General features: G+C 36.6%; 1 protein-coding gene across 2 annotated transcripts; it reads right to left on the reverse strand.

Moving 5' to 3' along the window:
- Nucleotides 1-647: 647 nt before the first annotated feature.
- LOC127440497 (junctophilin-1-like) lies at nt 648-23,243 on the reverse strand. 2 transcript variants are annotated; one of them, XM_051697115.1, is made up of 6 exons: nt 22,626-23,243; nt 19,124-19,886; nt 8,491-8,609; nt 5,264-5,916; nt 3,077-3,175; nt 648-1,263 (listed from the first exon to the last, which is right to left on the reverse strand). In XM_051697115.1, exons 1-5 carry the CDS (start codon nt 23,002-23,004, stop codon nt 3,095-3,097), a joined length of 1,995 nt encoding a protein of 664 aa, XP_051553075.1. In that variant the 5' UTR covers nt 23,005-23,243; the 3' UTR covers nt 648-1,263; nt 3,077-3,094. The 2 variants fall into 2 exon arrangements, with proteins under 2 accessions (XP_051553075.1, XP_051553074.1); XM_051697114.1 differs by having other exon boundaries at nt 648-2,888.
- Nucleotides 23,244-26,895: the final 3,652 nt, after the last annotated feature.

Raw genomic sequence — 26,895 nt, forward strand, 5'->3', positions numbered from 1 at the left:
TACCACTATTGCTCTTCTTTAAAACTGAGGAGCAAGGTCTTAATGCCCCGACTTGTAACAGGTACTTTCTATAGTAACATTAGTGCACTACAGGCTCCATGTTCACATGCAAAAAGAGAACAAAAAAGCAGCTGGGGGGTGACCTTCCACTCCCTTTCCCTCCTGTGAGCTCAGAGGAGGAGAGCGATGGCATAGGCTGGCACAGATCTCATAGTGCTCAGATACGACCCTCTCCTAGCCAACAGCAGCTGCTTCACACTATTTTGGTCTTAGGATCACCACAGCAATCCTTCAGACAAGGAACAATTTTCACACTCAAGGGGGAAGGACTACGCTAAAATAAAACATAACTGGAAGTCTAGGGAGACTGCACGAAAGTATTGGGAGTCCCCTGCCCAAGCTCTTTTCTGTCTAATTTGTTATTCTTTATTAACAAGTGTGATTAAGTGAATTAGACCGGGTGTTGAACTAATGTGAGTGAATGTAACAGGACACAAGAATCTCAGTAAATGCTTCAAGACTTTGCAAAGTCACCTTTTTTAATTATAATAGTTGTCAATAATTGCCAAAAAATACATATATATATATATATATATATATATATATATATATATATATATATATATATATATATATATATATACACATTTCATTGTGGGACAGTTAATATCAAAACTTTCATCAACTTTCAAAATGAAAACAATACATTCAAATCAGTTTGAAAATGTGGAGATACTGACAGATTTAAAGCCATTTTACTATCAAATGCAGTATTGAATTCAAATACTCTTCCATTAAAACATCTTAAATACATGAAGCTGACTTTAAAAAAAATAAAATAAATAAAAATAAAAATAAAAAAAAACAATGTACTGTGCTTGGCATAGATGCACAAAAAAACAGTAAATCCAACAAAAACATCTTTATAGGTTGAAAGTAATACCAATTTTGGGATCTTATACTGTAATTACACTTACAACTAATATGTATAAAGTTGGGATGGAATAAAAACAGAAATAGAAAACAGACAATAAAGAAAAAAAGACTAGTCATGTACACTGTCAATGTGTGTAAATCAAAGGTGTTTCTCCCTGCCACAAAACAGAAGAAATTCTTCATTGAAATATTCTTTCTTTAAAAATAGAGTCTGTTCTGCATTTGAAGATTAATCTTGCTTGTCAAATGACAAGTGTTCATCCATTCTGATGCTCTTCTCTTCCCTCCTCCTCCCCTCTCACATACTCTCGCAGTCTGACAAAACCTCTGTAAAAACAGTCACCCTGTTACTGCTGAAATTCATGCCTCACACGACACATACAGCCCAACATCCTCTCATAAACGAGCCGTAATTGGCGACCAGAGCCGCAAAATACACCATGCACACAGGATATTCAAATCAAACAGCAAAACATGCGGTGCTGCGAACTCATTTTAGTCAAGGCCATTTCGTGTCCAACTGTTGACTAAATATATCCTGACTTTGTATATAATATAGTTCTTTTTATAAGTATAAATTTTTCATTTCAATACTGGTGCGAGAGCACCATGTGCACAATAATTTAAATTCACATCCTCATGCACCACCAGACCAAAATAATCGAGAATAACATCAGTTAAGACAAGTTAAGACAGCATTTAAAAAATTACAGTTTTTCTGAGGTAAACTATAAAACGAATAAAATTCTTAAAGGCATCCATCTCTACATTCGCGTTTAGAACCAGTTGGTCGACCTGAATGTATTCAACACAATTTATCAGGCATAATATTGAGGCAAGTAATTGGCGTACTGCTCTGCACGTGTCAAGTTAAGGGGTAGTGCGAGGGTGTGTGGGGTTATTGAGCACAGTCTCAGGCCATGAAGATTAAAGGTGCAAAACCCAATGTGACAATTTTACTCACTTCTCAAAAAATCAAAGCCATGCATTATACCCTACAGTGATTTTACAATGTCAAACATCAATTCTACAATATTATTCCGAATAAATAACTTTTTAAAACAAACCATGCACTGCACTCTAATTGTTTACTAAAGAGCCAATCTTTGAAATAATTTGTCTTTGTGCATAAAGTGAATAATATTTGAATATTTGTCTACAGGACATTGTTTTGACAAAATAATTGGCTGTAACATGCTGTTATTTTAGGTTAGATTTAGGTGAATGAGAGTACAAAACACTATAGATATTTTTGTCATCCTTAGCTACAGTAAAAGTACAGAAAAGAACACAACAACAGAAACAAAACAAAGAAATAAAACCTTCAAGACAAAGTCTTTAACCAGTACCATGCACAGGCATGTCATGGACCAATCTCCTAAAACAGGAGCAGCAGATGTTAGACAAGGCTGTAGAGATGGGTAATGGAATAAGACTGGCAAGTGACCCTTTCAAAATGTGCATGGTGTTTTCAACCAAACGGAAAGCGGACACTGGTACACACTCCTGCTGCCCAAACACACTGGCAACCTGCTGCACATCTCCCCTTTAAAACGTCATTTGGTAAAATAGTAAGGCAGCTGTTCGTTTCCGTCAACTAAAATTGCATCTCCGCACATATCCAGTTAAGTCCCCCCATTCCACCCCTCCCCATAGCAGCGGAGTGGACATGCACTTGACTTGGTACGGCTTGGATCAGCAGATTCTTTTTCATTCCCAACGACTGCTTGCATCAGCTTTCAGAGCCCAAGCGAGTCACAAATCATCGCCAGAGGAACTGGGCTGGCTCAAGCCGAATGGTCCAGGTTTCGTCTTTCTCCCATGATTTGCTCTATTTCCAGTCCTCCAGTCCTTTGCCTGTGTCTGAGTCTGACTGGCGCCATTTTGTTTTAAAGGCCATTGATGCAACAGCAGAGAATTAGGGGCCTATGCCGCTAGTTTTCATGAGCTCACTGAAGGGTCGAAACAGTTAGAGGGTAAGTTATTATGTTGAATAACATTCAGGCACAGCTGAAATTACATGGCAAGTGTAGGTAAGGTAGACTACATTAGTTGGGGCAAAGATGGACATCAGGGCCTATGGCTCTGGTGTGAAAGCACTCAACCTGTAATTTCCTCCATTTGTGTATGTGAGGCTTACCTGAGTTTAATGTTCTGGTCAAGTGAGAAAATGGACAAAAATAATTGCAAGTCCAATATTTATCAGCATCACTAATATGACCAATATTGAGTTGGGACCCTAAAAAAACAAACAAAAGTGACAAAGGTTTAGATTTTAACATCTGGGGAAAGAACACTCATGTTATATTTATTCTGTATTAGTGTACTTAAAGGGATAGTTCACCCAAAAATGAAAAGTCATCATTTACCCACCCTCATGTTTTTCAAAACCCATTAGACTTTCTTCCTTGGAACAGAAAAGGCATTGTAAGGTAGCTCAGTCACCATTCAATTAATAACATCTTATTCCAAACAATGAAAGTGAATAGTGACTGAGGCTGTTATTCTACATAACTCCATAACTTTGTGTTCCATGGAAATAAAGAAAGTCATAAGGGTTTGGGACAACATAAGTGTGAGTAAATGATTTTTGGGTGTACTGTCCCACTTATAAAGCCCAACAGAACTTTTTCAGCCTTCCTGGGTCCGGAAGTATTTTTCCCATTAATTTGTTCCCATAGGGATTTCATAAAGTACTTCATAAAAGAGTTCTAAGCCATGAACCAAACCAACCAGCAACGAGGTGAATCACCACACTACATATTTTGATTTTAACCAAAAAATATTTGAAAATCAGACAAAAGAAAATAAATAATAATACTGTGTACTTAACGTCCTTAATTAAGAACAACAATCACATAATTATGAATTACGTAATTGAATTAAAAATGAAAGGAAAAATATAAAACTATTGATTTAAAGTTGTTGATTATAAGCATAGAATCAATTTTCGTAAGTGTGGAAAACGCAGCACTATGGACAACGATTGTGCGCTACGGCTTATCCGATTTTAGTGAGAGCGCTGATTCTAAGCACAATATTTGTGCCAGTGCAAAGCACAAGTGCGTGTGAGTGGGAGTGTTTACACTATCTTTGGGTGTATGCACAACAATTTGTGGGTGTATTGTATGATAATGAAGTGGCGCAAAGCACAATTTGCTAATTAGATAAAAAAAAAAATAGGTCATTGCACTAAGACATTTCAGAACCACATCTGTTTTCAAGTCTAAATTCAGTTCCTACATTTGCAGTTTTGAGATTTCACCAGAAAGTGGTAATAAAGTTCATGTCCAAACTCTGAAAATATAGTGAAACATAAAATTTTGTCCCTGATAATCACAGCTGTAGCCGTTTTATGAAACAAAAATGTATTTGTGTTAAACTATCTATTAGTAATGGTTTATTTTTCAATTATTAATATTATGTTTATATATAATTGTAGTTATGATCTAATTCATATTGGTATTTTTCCACCTGTTGTCGTCAAGTGATTTTTAAGTCACTGCAAAAGGAGCTGGTGGAATAAGTTGGACAGGGTTAAAATGTTCGAATTTAGTATGATTTTTTTGACCACTTCATTATTTTGATTATATTTTAGTTTCGTTTGAAGTATAATTTGAATTCAGAAATATTTGTAGTTATATTCTTTTGTATTTTTAAATAAATTAATTATAATCGACCGGTAGAAGTGAAGTGCGTGCCAATACAATCACTGTTAACACTAGCCATGATTGTATGTCAGATAAAACATATCAATAATACTTACATTCTCTATAATTTAACAGAGCCTACATGCAAATCCTGATGAGAATAACATTTTCTATGTGCATAAAAGAAGCTGTCCCTGTCATAGAAATATGCCTGACATTCAACAAGGACACAGTTAATGTAGAAAAGCACGCAAGTCCATATTACTGTTCTTCTATTAAATTGCTTAAAGCCCATTTACACTAACAACTTCTTATAAATGTGCTATCTTTGTTTATATTGCTGGTGCTTGACAGGGCATGGACTATATAATAGGACACAGATGGTGCAATTACAGGAGAAGAACTTCAGAATTAAATTGCACTTGACCTAGCCCATTAGCGCTTTTTGTGTGCAATTTTGCCAAACCCACTTGCACCTAGACTTAGTGCATGCTAGCAGGAAAAGTAGGTTTGCTAGTAGGTTTTATCTTTAAAGGTTTATATGTTATTGTTAATAATCAATTCCCCTATGGAAAAAATGAATGGGATTTTTACTTCCGGTACCAGACTGCTAATATGCTTAACACATTTTATTTACATATATGTGAATATATGTCAGCCATGTTGCAGCCACTTACTGATTCCTCCTCAACAATGTCAGTAGTGATTTCCATGCTGGCTTTCTTAGTTTCTGCTAGGCTCTTTGGCTTCAATGATTCCTGTTTCTTCAATTTTGGCTCGGGTTTACTCTCTTTGGCCATTATTGGTTTGGGTGTCGGTGGGCGGTACTGCTTTGCAGGTGGGGGGATCCTGGCAAGAGCAGTTGGAGTTATATGGTGATGTTCTTCCTCCTCCGGATCATCAGGTGGGATCATTACATCTGCCTTCACAAAGTATCCATGATACTGGGAGTGCAGCTCACCGTTCCCTGGGCTGGAGGCATTGGCGACCGGCGTTGGCAGCTTGTTGGGTTTGAGTACGGGTACTACTTCCTGTTTGACTGATATTCTGGAAGTAGCTTTGGTGACACCCACTGCCAGGCTTTCGGCAGCAGGAGGCTTGTCTTCTTTGATGGCTTTTTGGGCACTTCTGTTAAAGAAGGGCTTTTTCTTGCTGAGAGGTGGTGAGGGGGGTGGAGTGGGACCCGGGCTTTGGGAAGGGGACTGGTTTGGGGTGGTGCCTTTGCGATAAAAGTGCGGACTTCCTGATGGCGATTTCTCTTTCTTTTCCTCTGGGATTTCTTTGATCTCAATGGGTTCACTGGAAAACCGTTGCTTGATATAGTCTGGGCCTTTAAAATGTGTATCGGGAATGTCAGAATTAGTATTATATTTTAATCATACTTCATACAATCAGACTCAATGCATATTCCTTTTATTTATTTATGTTGTGCTTTTTGCCGCATTTATCTTTAAAACTTTTCTTAATCATTATTTTTGTCTTGTTTTAATATAAAATATCAAAGCATCCTTAAAACACAATAAATTACGATAAATTTACTTGAGAAGCAAAATTGTGTAAGGGATTAAGGCTAACATTTTACATTAAGTTTCTATTCATTTCTTTCTTGTTTTAAGCATAAATTTCACTAAATTTAGTTACATTTATGCTTGACACGAATAAAAAATTTGCGAATGAGGTAAAAAATAAATAAAAAAATATAAAAATTAATTCAATATATATTTTTTGAAAATAAGTGCTAATATCTTGCGGAATTTTGCTTCTCAGGTAAATGTATCTAGTTTTAAGGATGTTTACATATTTTTACTGAACAATAAGACAAAAATACTGATAAAGATTTATTTATTTATATATTTACTTAGCTGCAAACCCTGGTCTCAGGAGCACAACATCTCAATTTGTCACAGCACTCGCAGACTAAATTAGATTCTTACAAACAAATGTCCTGACATAAAATAATTCTTGTGTCACAAAAAGACCTTGATACATCTAAATAAGGCTCAGACATGAAAGTTATTTGTAGGCAGAAAGGGATATTTTAATATTTAGGGATTGACTCTGGGAGAAGCAGAGCTAAGCAGTTATTTGCAGTAGCTAATATTCAGTTGTAGCTGAATATATGCTGATATTCAGTACAACAGCACAATTGCGAGTATGATATTGTTTTTTATACAAAAGATTTATAAATAAAAAGGTAATATCAAGTAATTTACATTTGAGACACAATGACCAGTTAGTTTTGTCTATTTTTACTATGCTAACAAAAATTGCTTCAATTGCTTTTTGTTTTTGATCAACAAATGACTTTAAAGAACAGAAAGGGTATTAAAAGAGAGACATATGACAAATGGATTACGTGGATTTTGTCTTTGGACACACATTACACAGATCGAGCCACACTAAACTTTTACTCTCAACACGTTGTAGTGAAAGGATTTCAGTGCTTAAAAAAGATCAATCTTCGGATTTTAAAAATCAATATACACATGGTTCAAATTCAGATCGCGATTTCTACCCATACCTAGTTCTAATTATTTTTATCTTAAGCCATACATTTGGTATAGGATCAACATAGCAAAATCCAATGGTTAACCCGCCTGGAACCTGATTGCGTACCCCGGGTTGGGAATAACTGATGTAGTAAATGACATCTTTAAGGTAATTCTCAATAAAGTGGAGTGAAAACTGAAAAGTTCTGGACAACTCTTACCTAAAAAATGTGAACAGTGCTATCCTAAACAACAACTTTAAATGTGCTACTCAAGCCAGTAGGCCTGTTAAGAAAAGTTATTATATTTCAGAAGATAAAAGATAGAGGGAACATGCTTTACACTGACTCTGAATGCTGTAGTTCACACAAAGCTGCCTGAGTGCTGGTGATTCAGCGCTATTATTCACTGGAATAAAATTGCATCCTTTATAGTGAATCTTTTATGTCCTAAACTGCAGGTATAATCCCACAGTGGCTGAGCTGTCAGAACAGGTTATTGTACGATTATCTGATAACTGATGCTAAGCTGCTGCTATTGAAATTGACAATGATGTTTTACTGCAACAGAGTTTTTTTATTTTTTATTTCAAGTTAAATTTTATAGGCCAGTTTGTCTGTTTGAAACTTGCTACTTCGAATCCTCGAAGTAACAGTCAGGAAGCAAAGGGCTCTGATTAAGAAGCTGTAATCCAGAATGTGTGGTATATATTAAACTTCATAAGAAAGACGTCAATTGCCAGCCATGCAGACCTGCGACTGGGGTGGGGGGTTGAGGGAGGGGATTTGAGGATTCCACTTGGGAGTGTTTGGGAATTATCCTGAAACCATTTGGTAATGTATGGACAAATGCCAAAGGTTTAGCAAGGCTTTATATGAGCAGAGAGGTGGAAGAAACCCTGGCTTCACTAAACTGAGATTAATGTGATATTATTGCACACTATGAACTGTGGATATAGTCTTCATTCATAATGGAACATTTCCAAAACTCAAAACTCAAAAACTTAAAACAAAATTATTTTTATTATCAAAAATGGGCAATTGGGTCAGAGAAAAAATTAAATGTTACATAATATTGTACATCGGCTTTAAATAAGCAGCCTGCCACTTCCTGTCAGTGCGAAAACATGACCTTCATGTTTTTCTAAAATAATCTGCAGGCATTAAAAGAGTTGGAACTGGACTGAGAGAGGCAGCAGATAATTTATGCAAACGATATTCCACCCCTTCACCACTCATTTGCGATCACATCTGCTCTATTTTCCATTGCTTGACAGAGACGCAAAAAAGAGACACTTGACCCAGACACAAAGACGATGACACAAAGAGAAAGTAATTAGGGAGGAGCGAGAGGGCAGACAAACGTGTGTGTGTATGTGTAAGAGATAATGAATATGCGTGTGGATGACGGAATACCTGGTTGATGGAAGCTGGGGGACAGATCCCTGGCCACTGCTCTGGCGATATCAGAGTCCTGGCTGGCAGAAAGGGCAGCCTGGTCAGCTGCCTCTGCCTTGGCCCTGGCGTGTGCGGTTCTACAGTAGGTAAAGCAAAGAGACAGAGCTTGAGTCAGACAGCTTGGAAGGCAAGAAGATTTTATTCTGCCCCTGGCACAAGCAGGCACCACCACTGTAATGGCTGTATTTCCACTCTGACACTCACAAACAAAGATGGTTTCATTCACACAAGATTGTCCTTTCATCCATATGCACACATCTATTCCATAGAAACTATTCCATATTCCATATCTATTCCATAAAACTTGAATGATAACTCAGAAATATTTTTGTAAATGGATCAAAATCAGCCCAATAATGTCTAAATAAGCCATTATATTATATTTGGTAAAGCCGAAGTGTGTGATTTTTATTTTATTTTAAAATGCCCATCTTAAAATGCCTATTAAAGGAATTTTTCACCCAAAAATGTTCTTATCATTAACTCCAACTCAGGCCATCCCAGATGTGTATGACTTTCTTTCTTCTGCTGAACACATATTCTTTTAGAAGAATATCTCAGCTATGTAGAGCCATACAATGCAAGTGGGTGGTGACCAAAACTTTAAAGCCCAAAAAGCACATAAAGGCAGCATAAAAGTAATCAACACGTCTCCAGTGGTTTAATCCATGTCTTCAGAATGAAAGTAATCCATACAACTCCAGTTGTTTAATCCATGTCTTCAGAAGCGATATGATAGGTGTGCGTGAGTTTTTTGTTTTATTTTATTATAAATCTCCATTTTTACGTTCACTTCCACATTCTTCTTCTTTTGTTTTTTGGTAATTTGTATTCTTTGTGCATATTGCCACCTACTGGTTGGGGTTGGTCAAAGATGAAGATTTATCATAAAAAAAGGACTTAAATATTGATCTGTTTCTCACCCACACCTATCATATTGCTTCTGAAGACATGGATTAAACCACCGGAGTTGTATGGATTACTTTTATTCTGAAGACATGGATTTAACCACTGGAGTTGTATGGATTACTTTTATGCTGCCTTTATGTGCTTGATGGGCTTTCACGTTTTGGTCGCAATTCACTTGCATTCTATAACAGGGTGAAATATTCTTCTAAAAAACTTTATTTATGTTCTGCAGAAGAAAGAAAATCATACACATCTGGGATGGCATAAGGGCCAATGATGTAATTGATGACAGAATTTTACTTTTTGGGTGAACTATTCCTTTAATATGCAGAAACAACTATACAGTAAGCAGGCCATTTGTAGGTAGTTTCCATAAAAAGTGTAAACTCTGTTGGGCTCTCAATAAATTGCTCTGTTTGTTAGAGTATCCCGACCAGCTTGCCATGGCAACACTGGCTTAACCAGTGCATGAGTTTGGGGAAGGATTATCTGTTTGCCAGACCAATAGCAGATAGGGAGATTGTTCAGGAAACCTGTTTAAAAACAATAATTATTTTTGCCATTCCATCTGTTAATGATAGTGACACAGAAATTACACACTTCAGCTTCAAGAAGATGTCAGCATAAGTAAGTCAGAAAAGAGAGAGTTATGTATACAGATGTATGTATCCAGTATATAAGGCCAGTTTATATTTTTATACACATATGGTGTAACAGGGGCACTGACAGGCCCTCCAAACCAGCCTTCTAATTTTAGTTTGTTTAAACATTTCATCCAGTGTGAGCACTTTTGGGGCTATTCATATCAGTCCAACTGGACTGTTCTTCATTGAGGCAGTGGCATATGCAGAGTAAAATATGAATGTCAGTGCTGTCTCCACCCTCATTCCTTGTAAATGATTAACCATTAGAGTTTCTTTCATATGTTTGCAATATTTTACCAGGTCATCTAGTGTTACTATGAATGAATGATGTAGGAAGAATCTTGTTATACATCATAAAGTGTTAGCAGGCTTTTAAGGACTTCACCTGGCATGAAACATTCCAGAAAAAGTATCTTTCGAAGTCTATCCACATTACAACTGTTATGCTAAGCTTGCTTTTAAGGGATCACAGTTTTCACTTTGGCAAGGAGCTTTGTTGTCATCACATTCTAAGAAGGTCTGTACAAATAAATTACACTGAATCTAAAGCTCTGAGTGAGTAAATTAATTAAACTAGCCAGCCTTCCCTTTTTCTTAAAAAAATGAAACAAAAAAAAAACAAAAAAACAGAGGGCTTAAACAAAGCTGTAGCAAAACTAACTTCACTGTATACCAAGTACAGTATAATTGCATTTCACAGATCCAAGAGAGCAAGAGATACAGTACACATTATGGGACTGATCATCTGCTGAAAATAGTCATAGCCTAAATTAAACCTTAAATAGGAGAAAGACATACTGTAAGGTTGATTTTGGGAGACATGTCATGGTGATGTAGCACTGAAACAAATATACTTCTGGTGCTCATCAAGAGCAAAAGCAGCTCTAATGCTCTGAGAGAGCTGGATTAATGCTTTATTATGGCCCCTGACACTCAGTCCAGCCTGGCTCAGCTCAGCTCCTTGAAGAGATACATCTCCCTCATTGGGACACAGAGCTTCAGAAGACACCGGCCTAAATGAAACATGTTGCAACTGGATCTCAGGAGCAAGCTTTAGCTTGAACAGTGCTGATAATTGAACCCTGTTAAAGGAATAGTACACCCCAAAAATGAATTTCTGTCATTATTTATTTATGGCACAAATTGGACATCAATGACATCACACGTAACTGCAGTGTCTCTTAACCAAATGTCATGATGTCAATTCTGCACAATATAGGCGCCGTATTTGATTTGAGGGCTGAAAATTATCAGTCAATAATGATTTAAATTTGGTCATTTTCCTCACAAAAAGTTATTGAATCACTTTAGAAAACTTGGAATATTATAGTATACTATAGTGCTTAAGTTGTATGGACTACTTTTATGTTTATTTGAAAAGATCTACTTTATGTGAAGATTCTTTAAAAATTGTTTATATTTGTTCTGTAGAAAAAAAATAACAGAATACAGGTTTAGAATGACATGAGGGTGAGTAAATAATGACAGACTTTTCATTCTTGGGTGAACTATTCCTTAAATAAATGACTCTGAATTCAACTTGCATTAAAATATATCTATTGCTTACAGAAGAAAACACATTAATCCAAACAATAAATATTTAAAATCAATGACAAGCATGGCTCCTCCAAAGAAAATATATGTACAGTTAACATAATATTAAGAGAGCATCTACAGTACATGCTATTCGTAAACCAAGTAATAGGCAGCACCTTCTCTAAGTGTTAATCGCTGGACCTAATGTGATATTCTTGGGAGTTTGAGCCAAAGAACATCTCCTTGGCCACAGATGGAGCACTTGCAGAAATTCTGAGGGTTTTAATTTTGGCAGTCTCTCTCCACATTCGCCAACTCTCCATCTATCATACACAAGAACTCAGATAAAGATGTCAAGTGGAGCACATCCTGTCTGCCTGAGCCCACAGGGATTCAACACGTGTCATGATTCTGATCCTCATCTGTCCACTCAGCCAATGCAAATTATTCTGTTCACACTGACATGTCCAGTGGATGAGCATATGCTCCCTAACTGATATAGTATGATTTTTCACTTACGTGCGAGAAATGCTGGTAAATTGATCATTAAAATGGATACTATTTATCCAATTATGATTAAATGGATAGGAATTGTACAAATTCATTTCATTGCATCTTTTTTTTTTTCATAAAATGAAGGTGAATGGTGACAGAGACTAACATTCTGTCTAACATCACTTTTTGTGTTCCACTTAAGAGAGCAAGGGTAACACTTTATTTTACAGTGCCCATGTTACACAAATAACATGCTATTTTTATTATTTATTATAGTAATAACAAAATAATAACACTATGTAACATCAAGCTTGAATTGCGTACGTAATTTACTCACAGTTAGGGGGCATGATTAATTTCATTAATGTTATTTTTTTGGCCATATAATTAATCACACTAAATTAACTGTTTAAATGGACAGCTCAATTTAGAATCCATTAGTTTTAAGTCTTTATGGGCTTATTCAGTTAGAATGGTCATTATTTGAGCTGCTCTCTAAAACTTCATGAATAATTGTTACTTTACAATAAGGTTCCATTCGTTAACATTAGTTAATGCATTAGGCATCATGAACAAACAATGAACAACACTTTTACACTTATTAATCGCAATACTAGTTAATAAATATACCAATGTTAGTTCATGTTAGTTCATAATGCATTACATAATGTTAACAAACATAGCTTGATTTTAAAAACTTATTAGTATCTGTTGAGACTAACATTAACCAAGATTAATAAATGCTGTAAAAGTATTGTTCATTATTAGTTCATGTAAACAAATATTATTCTTGTTGCACTCTAATCTTGGATAGTATTTTTCTGATACAATTGAAAGTTTGTAATGCAGCTCTTTTCGTACTGCTGTCTCCTTAAGATGAATTGCTTATGTTGTACTCTTCCTCTTTTTGTAAGTCACTTTGGAAAAAAGCGTCTGCCAAATGAATAAATGTAAATGTAAGTACAAGCAGCTTCATTAAATATTTACAGAATAATTATATGTAGTTCATTAGTATTACTCAGTAATTACCTGTAAATCCACAGTAACATGAACACTGTACAATAAAGTGTGACTGAAATTTATAAAGGTATTGTGTGTGAGCCAATAATGGCATAATTTTAATTTGGGGTGAAAATGATCCCAGATCATTAGGGAGATAAAATATAGAGCAGATTACCATGGAAGAAAACATTGTTCTACACAAACTTTTATGGAGGACAAACCGAAGATTAAGGAAGATTGTTAATCTGTGCAGGTAATCCCATTCATTATTATATCTTTGAACTGATCTAGAGATTCTGACAACAGGACATGAAACCTTTTGTTTGAAATTACCTAAATAACCTAAAAAAAATAAATAAAAAAAAAATACTATTTTAAGTACCACTTTACAATACAATTCCATTAGTTTATGTGTGTCATTAGGTAATTAACAATGAACAATAATTTTGTACAGCATTTATTGATTTTGATTAATGTAAATTTAACAACATATTGTTCATTGTTTGCTCATGTTAGTTACAATGCATAACTAAAGTTATTACACGGCAGTAATAACTGATTGGCCAATGGCGCCATCTAGCGGTCTGTTATATCTGATTATACAACATCTGAAATCTCCTCGAATCTGATTGGACGAGAGACGTTCCATCAGTACCGATGTCTCACACCATCAGCACACTGATGCTTCATTGTTTGTTTCACTCCGCTTGTGTTTATGGCATTCTAAACTAAAGTGTAAGAGCAGGGCAGATGTGTAAAAGAGCTATGTGTGTTTTTTCATTTATCCTTGTGACACTATAGGTTTTAGCCAGCAGGTGGCGACAAAAGACCATTTTTATGTGTTATGAGCAAGTTAAGTTTGACGGGCATTGAGTCAGTGCACGTCAGTCAGCGAACGGTCTCTTTGAAGTCATCGACATTGTCTCACTCCATGATTTCTCGGATTACTACTACACTACTACAGCTGGGAAATACAGTTAAACTAACAGCTTCAGCATTAAGGCTTATCACAGCTGAGTGACACAACAGACGGAGTAATCAAAAACATATTCAAGGCACTTACCTTTGAGCTGAGATTCCGTGTTGGAAGGAGATATAAGTATTCAACATGGCGGAGGAGAGAATGGTTTCTATAGTGAATGACTCTTGAGCCCCGGCTACCGCGAAATACTCAGGGAGGACCCTGGCGCAGAAGGCTATTTTTACCCATTATTCCCATTATCTTAAGCAAGCTGACAAACACTACACTGCTGCTTGGGTGTCGCTACAGAAGCAAGTCATTTCACAAGCTCAGTTGCTCTCTCTCTCTCTCTCTCTCTCTCCCTCTCTCTTTTTTGTGACAGTCCTTAGTTTTTCCTCATTTTTTTATTTACTTGTTCTTTGAACTGTTGTATAAAAGCAATATCACACTCACTATCATACTGCATGGCCCTAAATCAGCATGTAGGGCCATATATCTCTCTTGCTCCCATGATACTGCATTACTAACAACTGCACATTCACATATCAGACCGCTCATCCGGGTATTGCGAGTAATCTTTCTTGCTTCTTGGATCACTGTGCGATCTCTACAAGTAAGGTAATAAAACAATTTCAGCTCAAATCAATGTTTCATGTCCAATTATTTATTTATTTATTTGGCAAGTAGTCTTGTAATAGACTGGATAATGAGGAGTCAGACGGTCAGTATTTACAAAATAAACACAAACAGAGCTCTGATGCAAGTCGGAGGTGGATTTAAGCTATTCAGCGATTTATTACTTCTCACATAATTAAATAATTTAAATGAAAATCAATATTTTATTGCCATGTATTTATTTATTTGTTTAGTCTGCTTCGCGTTGAGGACTTGATCACTCTGTCGGGGCTTATTTTGCGATAACAACAGACTGACTGTAACTTTTTATGTAAAGATGTATTTGTAAAAATTAATATCAATCAAGATTAATAAATGTTTATTCATATTAGCTATTGCATTAACTAATTTTAGCATACATGACCTTATTGAAAAGTGTTACCATATTGTAATATGAAATGACTGATAGATTTATTATTATGAGCAGTTTTTTTTCTTTGTCAAAATACTATAATTACTACAGTTACTGTATTTTTCACTGTAAAACTGTGGTAGCTGGGTATTAGCCAACACTGTCATTAAAAAAGAAGGTAAAAAAATATTCTTACACTGCATGGAGATCCCATATAATAATTTATTATGTTTTTTATTAACAATAAATGTATTAAAAGGATAGTTCATCCAAAAATGAAAATTCTCACCATTTACTTACCCTTATGCCATCACAGATGTGTATGACTTTCTTTCATCTGCTGAACTCAAATTAAGATTTTAAGATTAATTTCTCAGCTCTTTTGGTCCATTCTGTGCAAGCGGATGGGTGCCAAAATTGTGAAGCTCCAAAAATCACAAAAAGTCAGCATAACAGTAATCCATAAGACTCCAGTGGTTAAATCAATGTCTTCAGAAGCGATATGATGAGAAACAGATCACTTTCACATTCTTCATCTTGTGTTTTTGGTGATTCAAATTCTTCATGCATATCGCCTCCTACTGGGCAGGGAGGAGACTTTATAGTAAAAAAGGACTTAAATATTGATCTGTTTCTCACCCACACCTATCATATCACTTCTAAAAATATGGATTAAAACACTAGAGTTGTATGGATTACTTATATGATACCTTTATGTGCTTTTTGGAGTGTCAAAATTTCAACACCCATTCACTTGCATTGTATGGACCTAGAGAGTTGAAATATTCTTCTAAAAATCATAATTTGTGTTCTGCAGAAGAAAGAAAGTCATACACATCTGGGATGGCATGAGGGTGAGTAAATGATGAGAGAATTTTCATTTTTGGTTAAACTATCCCTTTAACTATGGTATTCTGGTGGAAACTGTGGATGGTTACCATGGCAATTTTTTTGTAAGGCTGGATTGTAGCCCTAATTTTTGTTCGTGCTAAAGCACAGGATAAACACACACACACACACACATACTAATCCTGAGAGCTCTAACAGATGATAATGGACGCAGACTGCCTACTGTATCAGTGACGGCTGCAAGACTATATTCTTGTCAGTGGCTAAGAAGCCAACTCCTGCCTTGCCTTATTTAGTCACACTGCACACATGTGTGAAAGAGCACACAGCTGAGAACCCTCTCTCTCCTTCTCTTTTTTTCCAGACTCCTTCAAGACAAGCCAAAGCCCTCTCAGGCTCTCCACACATTCCCTGGGCCCTCACAGTGATTATCTCTTCTCTACATAACAATCTTCAAAGGCACTGAGAGATATTTTATTCATCCTGCAGCTCTGGGACATATTACTATTTCATTAGCTACATGGACTGTGAAACCCTTATTATAGAAACTTTCATTAAAATTAATATTCTATCAGAATGAGGCACAAGTTAATGTATGAGCTCTGTTCAACAACAGGACAAGGACATGGTTCTTGTGCTGCTGACAGAGCGAAGTAAATAACTCATTCATTAAAGGAATAGTAAAGCTAACCGTTCCAGGCTTCTAAAGTACAAAGAGTTAAGAACACAAACCAGCACATGCCAACCAAATTAAGGACGTTACATTAAATCGTTAGCTTAATGATGTCATCCTTATCCCAGTTCTCACAAAATCTTTTACACCAAAATCAAAATCAAAAGAAATAAGAAATTCTATTTTGCTTAATGAAGCCTACACTGAAAAATAAATAAATAAATAAATAATATGTTGACCTAAAAATGTGCTTCATGTGGTAGCATTTAAATTATCAGTTTTTCTCCAGTAAAAAATAATATGTAACATCACTGAATCAATCTGAATACAGTACATTAGGTTACACCAACAAAACTAGTCTAATTTTAAGGGTGAGATCAGCTAGAAATAGCTCCTTAAGGTAACAATAGCAGGTAACCACTTTTTGGAGTGATGACCATTACGATTAAAAATTGTGTGCATTGTGACATTTTCATGACAATAAAGCACGCACACCCCATTCTAATTTCCATAATGCAATACAAAGTATACATACAGTACATCAAACTATTTTTTGTTTTGCCTTAGCTGATTTAAATAAAAACATGGTCATTTTTTACTGCAGTACATTAAATCTCCTGAACTACAGTTCTGAGAATCTAATGAGAATCACAATTGTGAATAATGGTAATTTGGGGAAAAAATACTGGGGAATAAGGGGAAACACTCTACGGATTTATTACTCTAATTTTTAGAGAGAATTCTTAGAAATAAAAAGTCTTAGAAAGTCTTAGTCTAAGAAATATAAAGAAAGAAAGAAAGAAAATTGAACTAAACTTAAATGCAATAAAATGTGTCTCAGAGTGAAAGCACATTCAAATTAAACAAGGTGAGAAATCTCTGCCAGTTCAGAGTCAGGGTTCAACACAAGTACTTTATACAAGTGATTACAACAGCTAGTACGCTTTCATGTCCTTACATGAACCAGAGGTACCACTCAGCTCAGATGACAACATTATTGAGTCACTTTAACACACTCTGATCTTCTCTACCTGCTTGAGCTTACAAACATCAATGTATGCATTCAGCCATCTGTGTAGAATAAATACAAAAGAAATAATATTTTGTGGTTTTTGTGGAGTGAGAAAATGCCTATAGTTGCATTCAGAAACTAATATTGGACATTTCCTCCATTAGTTGATTTACGACTTTGTGTTAAATATGAAATGAGCCATAGAGACCTAAACAACTGACTGTAATTCAATCCCAGTGGTATGAAGCAGCTTTACCTTTGAAAACACATTCTGCATTTGATTTACACATACCACCACATCACGTAGTTACGTAAGTAGCTCCTCTGCACTTTATGACCAACCCCTACTACCCTAACCTGTGCTGAACTTCTCTTAGGACAGTGTAGGCCCTAACCTCTTTGTAAACAGTAATGCATAAAAGTAATTGGGGATGAAATTTCTGTGAAACATTCTTCTAGAAATGTTTGAATGATTATAAACAGTGATATTGGCTCACTTGATTCCTCTGTGACGTAATTCAGCACATCCTGTTGGCCCTGCATTGATTATGTGATCAGGATGAGAGCTATGGCCGGAGGGCATGTGATGGCACTCATGCAATCAGACTATTCACACAGGGCTCTTCTGCACAATAGCTGCCTGCCTGCTCGCCTGTTACACTGATCGCATCCCATCTGTGTTGCTCATTCACATGAGGGCAAATGAGCAGGTTTACAGCTCTGAGTGAACAGCATGCATGGGCATTGGGCAATGTTGATTGGAGGGATGTAATTACTGTGAGCAACAGGTTAGATGAAGAATCTTATGTCAATGAAAGTTGAGTGAATTTTCAACATAAAGAAAGAGAGATAGAAAGTAAGAGAATGAGATATGCCACAAAAAGCCAAAATGTTGTTATGATTACACCCGTAAATATACAATGCCCACCCAAAAATATTTGGACCCTTAAGCCACACTTAATGTATGAATGTCTTTGCATTATATAACAAAATATAAAAAAAGTGGCATTTGTTTGAAAGAAAGATGATACAAGCAAACTAAGTGATAAAAAAAGTAGATATATCATTCAATATAAGACAAAAAGTATTAGGATGTATTATTGACTGGTTGTCAAATGTTAGTGGAACATGTCCATTGTTAATCTGATGAACTACCCATGTGGTTACTCTACTAGGTCACCTGTGTGAACTTGAGGGAAACTGACTTCATACATTCACTATATATTACCTTGACTCAATTTTCTAAAAAGTAATTGCAAAAATGGCTCAGAAAAGTGAGGTATGTTCTGAGAAAAGCTCTAAAATCTTTTGTTTACAGATGCCACTTATATATATATATATATTATACTTAGATATATTGTTATCTAATGCTATGACTTTCAGACATTTTAAAGAGTGACTTATGTGTCCAGATTTCTTTTTGGGACCACTGTAAGATGCAATTGATCGTGTGTTGTAGGATTGATCTGGAGGAAGCATTAACCTTGAGGTGGCAATTTCAACTTTCGTTCGGGCAATGGCAGACGCTCGTATGGCTCCTTCCACGGCACGGTCCACTTTCTGCCTCGTCTTGGTGTTCTTTAGGGGAATGAGTTGCTTCTTGATGCCACGCACCAAAATGTTATTTTTGTACTTCCCCTCTTCTTTTGTCCCATCAGGGAACATTGTGCACCCGTAGCCATGGCGTTTGTTGTTCAACCACTCCCCTTCGTATTTCATTCCATTTGTTCGCTCGCTGACACCAAAACCATTCCGCTTATCATTCTTCCATTCGCCCATGTATGTCTCTGTGGTGGTGGCATCGACGTTGTCCTCTGCTGGCATGTACTCGTCAGCCACCTCTCCATCACCAAAACTAATAGTGGAGTTTGCGTCACTGGAGCTGATGCGGCTCATGGTGGCGTCGCTTCGCGCTGAACTGCGTTTGCTGGATATGGATGAGCGGGAGTCGGACTTCCTCAGCTGTTTGAGGCTGCCGAACAGCGAGCCCCGTCGGAAGAGGCCCTTTTTTTTGCCGGGGCCCACCTCGCTGTCACTGTGGAAGTTCAGGACGAAACCGCCACGGGTGCCAGCAGGGCTGTCTGACATGTGGTCATGCAGAACGGAGCCGTTACTCTGCTCACTGCGCAGGGAGGCCAGTGAGGTGCGGAGCGGGGAGCGGATGACAGTGGCCATGCCGTAAGGCACGCTCTGACGTACGCCATAACCATGCCGCATGCCGCCCATCCACTGGCCCTGGTACGTACCTGGCAGAGGGATTAAGGAGACTTTAGTTAGATATTGCATAACACATAATGCAGGGATTACAAACAAAAGCAAACACCAGAGGAACTAACATGTCTGGGTGCTTTGTTTTTTAAGCAATGTTTTTGTTTATTGAGGTTATAGGCTGATTTCTAAATCAGAGAGAGCAGCATCACAGTGCTAACTTATCAAAATTTTTTTAAATAGTAAAATAATTCTTGCATACATGAATATTGAAAACTGCAAAATTATTCAATGGATGACGCTGATGTAATTCCATTTCCTATTTTAAGGTCTTTTAAACTGCACAAGGGACTTTGTTAAAAAGACTGAATGACTTCAAGCACTCAGACAGTTTACCAGTGGATAACATAATCCAGAGTGATCACATAATGGGGACGGCAATTGTCAATAATTTGTCTTTCGAAAGCTACTTGTCAATTTCCTGTGGAATCATGTTGAAATGTGAACCATTTAAAACCATTAAAAATAATTATAATCTCACAAAACATATGTGCTCACATTACCTTTATTATCTTGATCCAAGGCTTTTTCTCCCAGTGCCATGTCTATATTTTTTTTATTTTTTTTTTATCCGTCAGCTAATATGCAAAGTGCTAAAATAGGCCTACACAAATAAAAGAACAATAAATAGTCTAAATCTCTCAAAATTGGAAACATGTCCAGGTCATAATTACCACAGAAATTCTATTTTGTTTAAAATTGATGAAAACATTTAGTAACATAATTTTTTTGTTTTTTGCTATGTGACATCATTATCATGACAAGTAAGCCCCCACAACACACACACTATTCTTATAACCATAATGTATAAAATCTAATTCTAATTACTGAAATGCAAAACAAAATTATGACATGCTATTTTAATTTAACTAGTATAAAAGTATTTATTCATCATGGTTGTATTTGTTGTACTGACATAGATTTATGCTGATTTAAATGAAAAAAAAAAAACGTGTAACAAAATTACTGTATCACACTAATGAGAATCTAATGAGAATCTAATGAGAATCACAACTGAAAATAATGTAAATGAAAAAACTCATAAGGCCACATTATGCTAATTAGATTTTTAGGGGGAAATGTAATGTCACAATGCGGAACATCTAAAATAGTTCCTAAAATAGGGCTCTTTTTCTTTTGGCAAAATATATTTTATTTTATTTATTTTATTTTAGGATGAAACACGACCTGAACATGTTTTGGTGAGATTTACCCTATTACAGTTTAATACACTTTATTGTTGTGGACCGGGGTAGTTAAACTTCTATGTGTAATCCTATCCACGCTATGATGAAGATGTGACGAAGTGAACAGCTCTCCGTCCTACATCTCATATACCAGTCTGTCAGACCTAACAGCTTCAACAGCAGAGCCAGCACTATTTTAAAACTTGGAGGTAACCTGAGACATTGTGAAGTTTGTGGCTCCATCCAACCATAACTCTTATTTATTTACCTATTTATCCACTCATTCTTCATGATTCTGCACGTCATTGCCTCCACATTAATAATGCTGAGAAGCTAATATTCTAACAATAGGTAAAGTCGTCGAATGGACTTATGATAAATGGAGTATCAAAGAGCCTCTGCCTCAGCAGCTGAGTTGAGCACTAACCATGTTTTCAGGTATTTTTTTGTGTGTGTGTGTTTTGCAGAACATGAAAGTGAGTTATGAGTAAGTGGTAATGTACGACCCTGCTCTCTAAATTCTACACCAGGCCTAACACTCTGATGCCACCATAGTTCAATAGAACTTCATTGTCCTTGCCAAAGTCTTGTCTAAATGTCAAATTACCCTGGTCTATTTATTTATTTATTAATTTTTTTAAAGACTCCTCAATATTCTATATAATGTAAGTGCAATTCCAATACTGTTCTAGAAATACTTTGTTCAAAGGTCATTTCAGTACAAATGGACAAAAGGTTTAATTACATTTTAATGAACCAATTTCTTGAAGTAAGCTGGTCTGTTTTGACTGTAATTACATTTCACTGTTTGTAAAATATTGCATTATTTTAAGTAACAGGTTAATCTTACAGAAGTCATGTATAGATAAGTAAACTGATAAGTAACAGGTGGAACAGTCTTCCCAGTTTTACACTGCCTGAAAATTATAATAATTATATTAATAATGATAAAATTAGGGTTGCAATTATTATTTTATTTTAAATATATGCCAATTTTCTTCTTAACTTCAATGCTTAACAGAGCCACAATAAATATAAAAAAGAGAGACAAGAGCTGGTCTGTTGATCTGCTAGTTGACAAGAGCTTTGATTTGACATGTTGCAGATGTAACTATTATTAGCCATGACCTCTGTGAGCAACTACTGCTGACCAGTCCAGTTATATGCCATACATCAAATCAGCTCAGCATGAGTAAACTACTTAATACATTACACTTCAGGGACCATTATTTAGGGAAAAATGTTATAGGCAGACAGTAGAAAGAAAAGAAAGAAAGAAAGAAGGAAGAAGAAGAAGAAGAAGAAGAAGAAGAAGAAGAAGAAGAAGAAGAAGAAAACATTTAGAAGAGCAAATACAAATCTTAAAAAAAAAAAAAAAAGCTGAAATCCTTTCACTGAACCGAGACCTCATTTCATTCACCATCTTCCATCCTGCACTGATATCACATTAACATTATTTAGGCCACAGTGTCACAAATACAAGTATTTACAGAGGATTAAATAGGTCAAGTGATGTTTAGCTGAACTCACCCCCATCCCCATACGTCTCGACCCCGTATCCGTCTTGCAGTCCGTTACTCCATGTGCCTTCATACCTGGCAGGTGTATTGAGACTCTGGCGAACCCCATACCGACCCTTAAATCCGTGACTCCACTCTCCGCGATACAGCCACCTCCCCTTGGACTCCACGCCGAGACCGTGTCGCTTTCCGTGAGCCCAGTAGCCCTTGTATGTATTCCCACTGGGCCAGGTGTACACCCCGACTACCTCGAACCCGTTGGACCAGGACCCGGAGTATTCGCCCTGGCCCTTCGGGCCGGTGCAGATGCCGTGTCCGTGGGCTTTTCCATCCTCCCATCCACCGCAGAAAGTGCCGCCATCGTCAAAGTCAAACCGTCCGCCCGTCATTCAGAATAGGGTTGAAATTGAAGAGTTTGTCTCGATGGTGCTAAACGATAAATAAAGGGGGATGTCAGAATGCGAAGGCGGTGATGCGATGTGGTGGTGTCTGGTGGAGATGGCTGAGTGCGCGCATTGGTGCGAGTGTTGGCGGTGAGTGAGAGGGAGGATCGCGCACAGGCGCCGGAGCCACACGCGCTCGCTGTCTCCGTTCCTGGCTTTTTAATGATCCTCTCCCCCCTGTTCGCTTCACAGGGGAGGGAGAGAGGGAGAGGAGACAGCAGCCCAAAGTGAGAGAGACACCCATTTGCTGACGTCGGTACTACGACCCCGCCCCTCGCGTTGTATCACATTAACACTGTTGCACGTTATGAGTGGGTGAACGTTATCATCATTAGACCTTTTAAGAATTGGTAGAGGGAAGATAGATGGATGAACAGACAGACAGACAGACAGACAGACAGACAGACAGATAGATAGATAGATAGATAGATAGATAGATAGACAGATAGATAGACAGATAGATAGATAGACAGATAGATAGATAGATAGATAGATAGATAGATAGATAGATAGATAGATAGAAGAATGGACAGACAGACAGATAGATAGATAGATAGATAGATAGATAGATAGATAGATAGATAGATAGATAGATAGATAGATAGATAGATAGAAGAATGGACAGACAGACGGACAGACAGACAGACAGACAGACAGATAGATAGATAGATAGATAGATAGATAGATAGATAGATGGACAGACAGACAGGCAGACAGACAGACAGGCAGGCAGACAGACAGACAGACAGACAGATAGATAGATAGATAGATAGATAGATAGATAGATAGATAGATAGATAGATAGATAGATAGATAGAAGAATGGACAGACAGTTAGACAGATAGATAGATAGATAGATAGATAGATAGATAGATAGATAGATAGATAGATAGAAGAATGGACAGACAGACAGACAGATAGACAGACAGATAGACAGACAGAGAGACAGATAGATAGATAGATAGATAGATAGATAGATAGATAGATAGATAGATAGATAGATAGATAGATAGATAGCTGGATCTGGCATAAACTTTTGTTTCTAAATTCTTCTGCCAACAGCCAGACCAGTTTGGACAGTTAAGAATATACTTATGCAGCATTACCTAAATTATAGAAAACAGTGGCAATATTGTCACAAAAAAACAGTTTGCCACTGTCATGATCAGATGTGGCCAGGTTTACTTCAGTTGGATTTACGACAGCTTTAGTGGTGGTAATGGTTGGCCACTGCACTTGTTACCAAAAATAGATCCTGAAAATGCATTATCTCACTATTGTATTTATTTATTTGTTTTAAGAAAAAATGAAATAGTGAGTTCTAAAATAATAAATACTTCTAATACTAAATAATACAACAGACATACTCTTATCTAAAACAGAATATACTGTACCAGATTTACAATCCAATGTGAAATAATGAGTAGTAGGATATATACACACATGCAACCTTTAGGCAACAGAGCTGGCAAGAGTCTACCATATCTCAAGATCAAGTCATACTCAGTTTCTATAAAGATCGAGTGCTCAGATAATGGCAGACAGTTGATGAAAGATGAATGAACTTGTGCTATGCAAAAGGTGACAAAGAACGTCATCGGTCCTCAGAATAGAAACTCAGATCCATGTGGACAGTATTTTACAACAACGGTAAAACCATGGAAGCAGATATACATAGCTTTCTTTTGTGGTAAGTGTTACTTACGTACCTGGAAACCTTGAGTTTACACTGGAGCATTAAGTATCCATGACCAGATGGTAACTAGAGCCTTCAGATTTTACACAAAAAAATTAATCATGTTAGAAAATATAGATTTTCACTTAATTTGAATTCAATCAAATTTTACCCCCAGTCATTGTATGCAATGTAATGTGTTTAATAAAGCACTCTCTGGCACCTATCGCTGACATTTGAAATTATTCTTAGTAACAGGTGTTGAACGTGTGTATGAGTTGGAAATGCAACTCTCACAATGCACTGGTGCAACAATGACTGCCAATATTGACACTTTGTGTTTATTCTTCATGTCTGTGCAGTCTAGATATTCACTACCCTATCAAAGGCTGAAATAATAATAATAATAATAATAATAATCTTCAGGGCTGTGTGAGCAGTATGACATCAATGATATTAGCACACCTGAAGCAAGCAAGACAGCTAATAACAGAGTATAAGTAAATTTTCATCTAGAAAAAATATATATTTGTTAATCTATAAATGTATGCAAAGTCTGAGCTGTTTTGTTAAAAGTAAAAGACAAAAGAAAAACATATTCAGCTAACAATTTTAAGTTTGTCTATGTTCATATGAGTTAACACATCAGTTAACATGAACTAGCAGCGAACAATACTTTTTTAAGCATTTATTAATAATGGTTTATATTAATGTCTACATGTACCAGTAAGTTGTGTAAGTTAACAGGTAAATACATTATTATGAAATAATATTAACCATCAAGGAAGAAGAGTATAATTCAAAATTACATTTTGTACCATTAGATTAATAAATGCTGTAAAAATGGTTGTTCATTGTTATTTAATGATACCAAATGAATTACCTGTCATGTTAATGTACAGAACCTTCTTGTAGGATTACCGTTATTTCTTTATGCCCCATAAAAATGGCAGCTTCTTGCTCGAAGTCATTTTACCATAATCCACCACAAGGTGTCAGTGTGTGCTTGGTAAATTTCTCATTGTGCACTGAATCCAGTCGAAAGGCCTCTTACTGCTTTGGAAACATCAAGATAATCTATAAATTGAGTTTATGTCTAATCTATGTCTTATTTTGGACACCGTCACTGATTCTACATTTGAATTCAGTTTATTGCCATGTCCAACTACCTGTTCCATTAATTACACTGTGTAACATTTTTTTTTTTGTTCCTGGGTAGTAAGTGTTATTTCCTAATTGCTTATGCCTCAAAAGTATAGAAAATGGCTATTATTCCCCACAAACTTTGCTTTTGTGACCAGGACAGTGATATTTTGAAATGTACCTATTGTGTCTTTTCATTTACATAAAGTCAGAAAAAACAACAACATATGAATCCAAATTAACATGTATCTATACTAAAGTAATATTCAAAGCCGTGCTGGTCCATAATGGTAACAAGTACCCGTCTCATCCCCTGGCTCACTCAGTGCACTTCAAAGAGGATTACAACATCATCAAGACCTTGCTGGACGCCTTGAAGTATGATGAGTACGGCTGGGAGGTCATAGGAGACTTCAAAATGGTGGCATTCCTGATGGGTATCCAAGGCGGTTTTACCAAGTTTCCCTGCTATCTTTGCCTCTGGGACAGCAGGGACACCAAGGCGCACTACCACAGGCGGGACTGGCCATAGCGGACCGAGTTCTCTGTGGGTTGGAACAATGTCAAGTGGGAGCCACTGGTGGACCCCCGGAAGATGCTGATGCCACCACTGCACATCAAATTGGCCCTTATGAAATTTGTCAGAGCTCTGAATAAGGAGTCGGCAGCCTTCAAGTACCTTCAAGACTTCTTCCCAAAGCTGTCTGAGGCAAAGGTCAAAGCCAGTGTCTTCGTCAGACCACAGATAAAGAAGGATTTTGGATTCATATGTTGGTTTTTTTTCTGACTTTATTTGAACGAAAAGACACAAATTTGCCCGTTTTCTCATTGGAAATAGGTAAATTTCAAAATATCACTGTCCTGGTCACAAAAGCAAAGTTTGTGGGGAATAATAGCCATTTTCTATGCTTATGAGGCACAAACAATTAGGAAATAACACTTACTACCCAGGAACAAAAATTGTGTTACATAGTGTTATTTTATTATTATTATAATATGATGGCCTCTCGCTGGTTCCA

Source organism: Myxocyprinus asiaticus, chromosome 5 (assembly GCF_019703515.2).
Source record: "Myxocyprinus asiaticus isolate MX2 ecotype Aquarium Trade chromosome 5, UBuf_Myxa_2, whole genome shotgun sequence".
NCBI classification, from domain to species: domain Eukaryota; kingdom Metazoa; phylum Chordata; class Actinopteri; order Cypriniformes; family Catostomidae; genus Myxocyprinus; species Myxocyprinus asiaticus.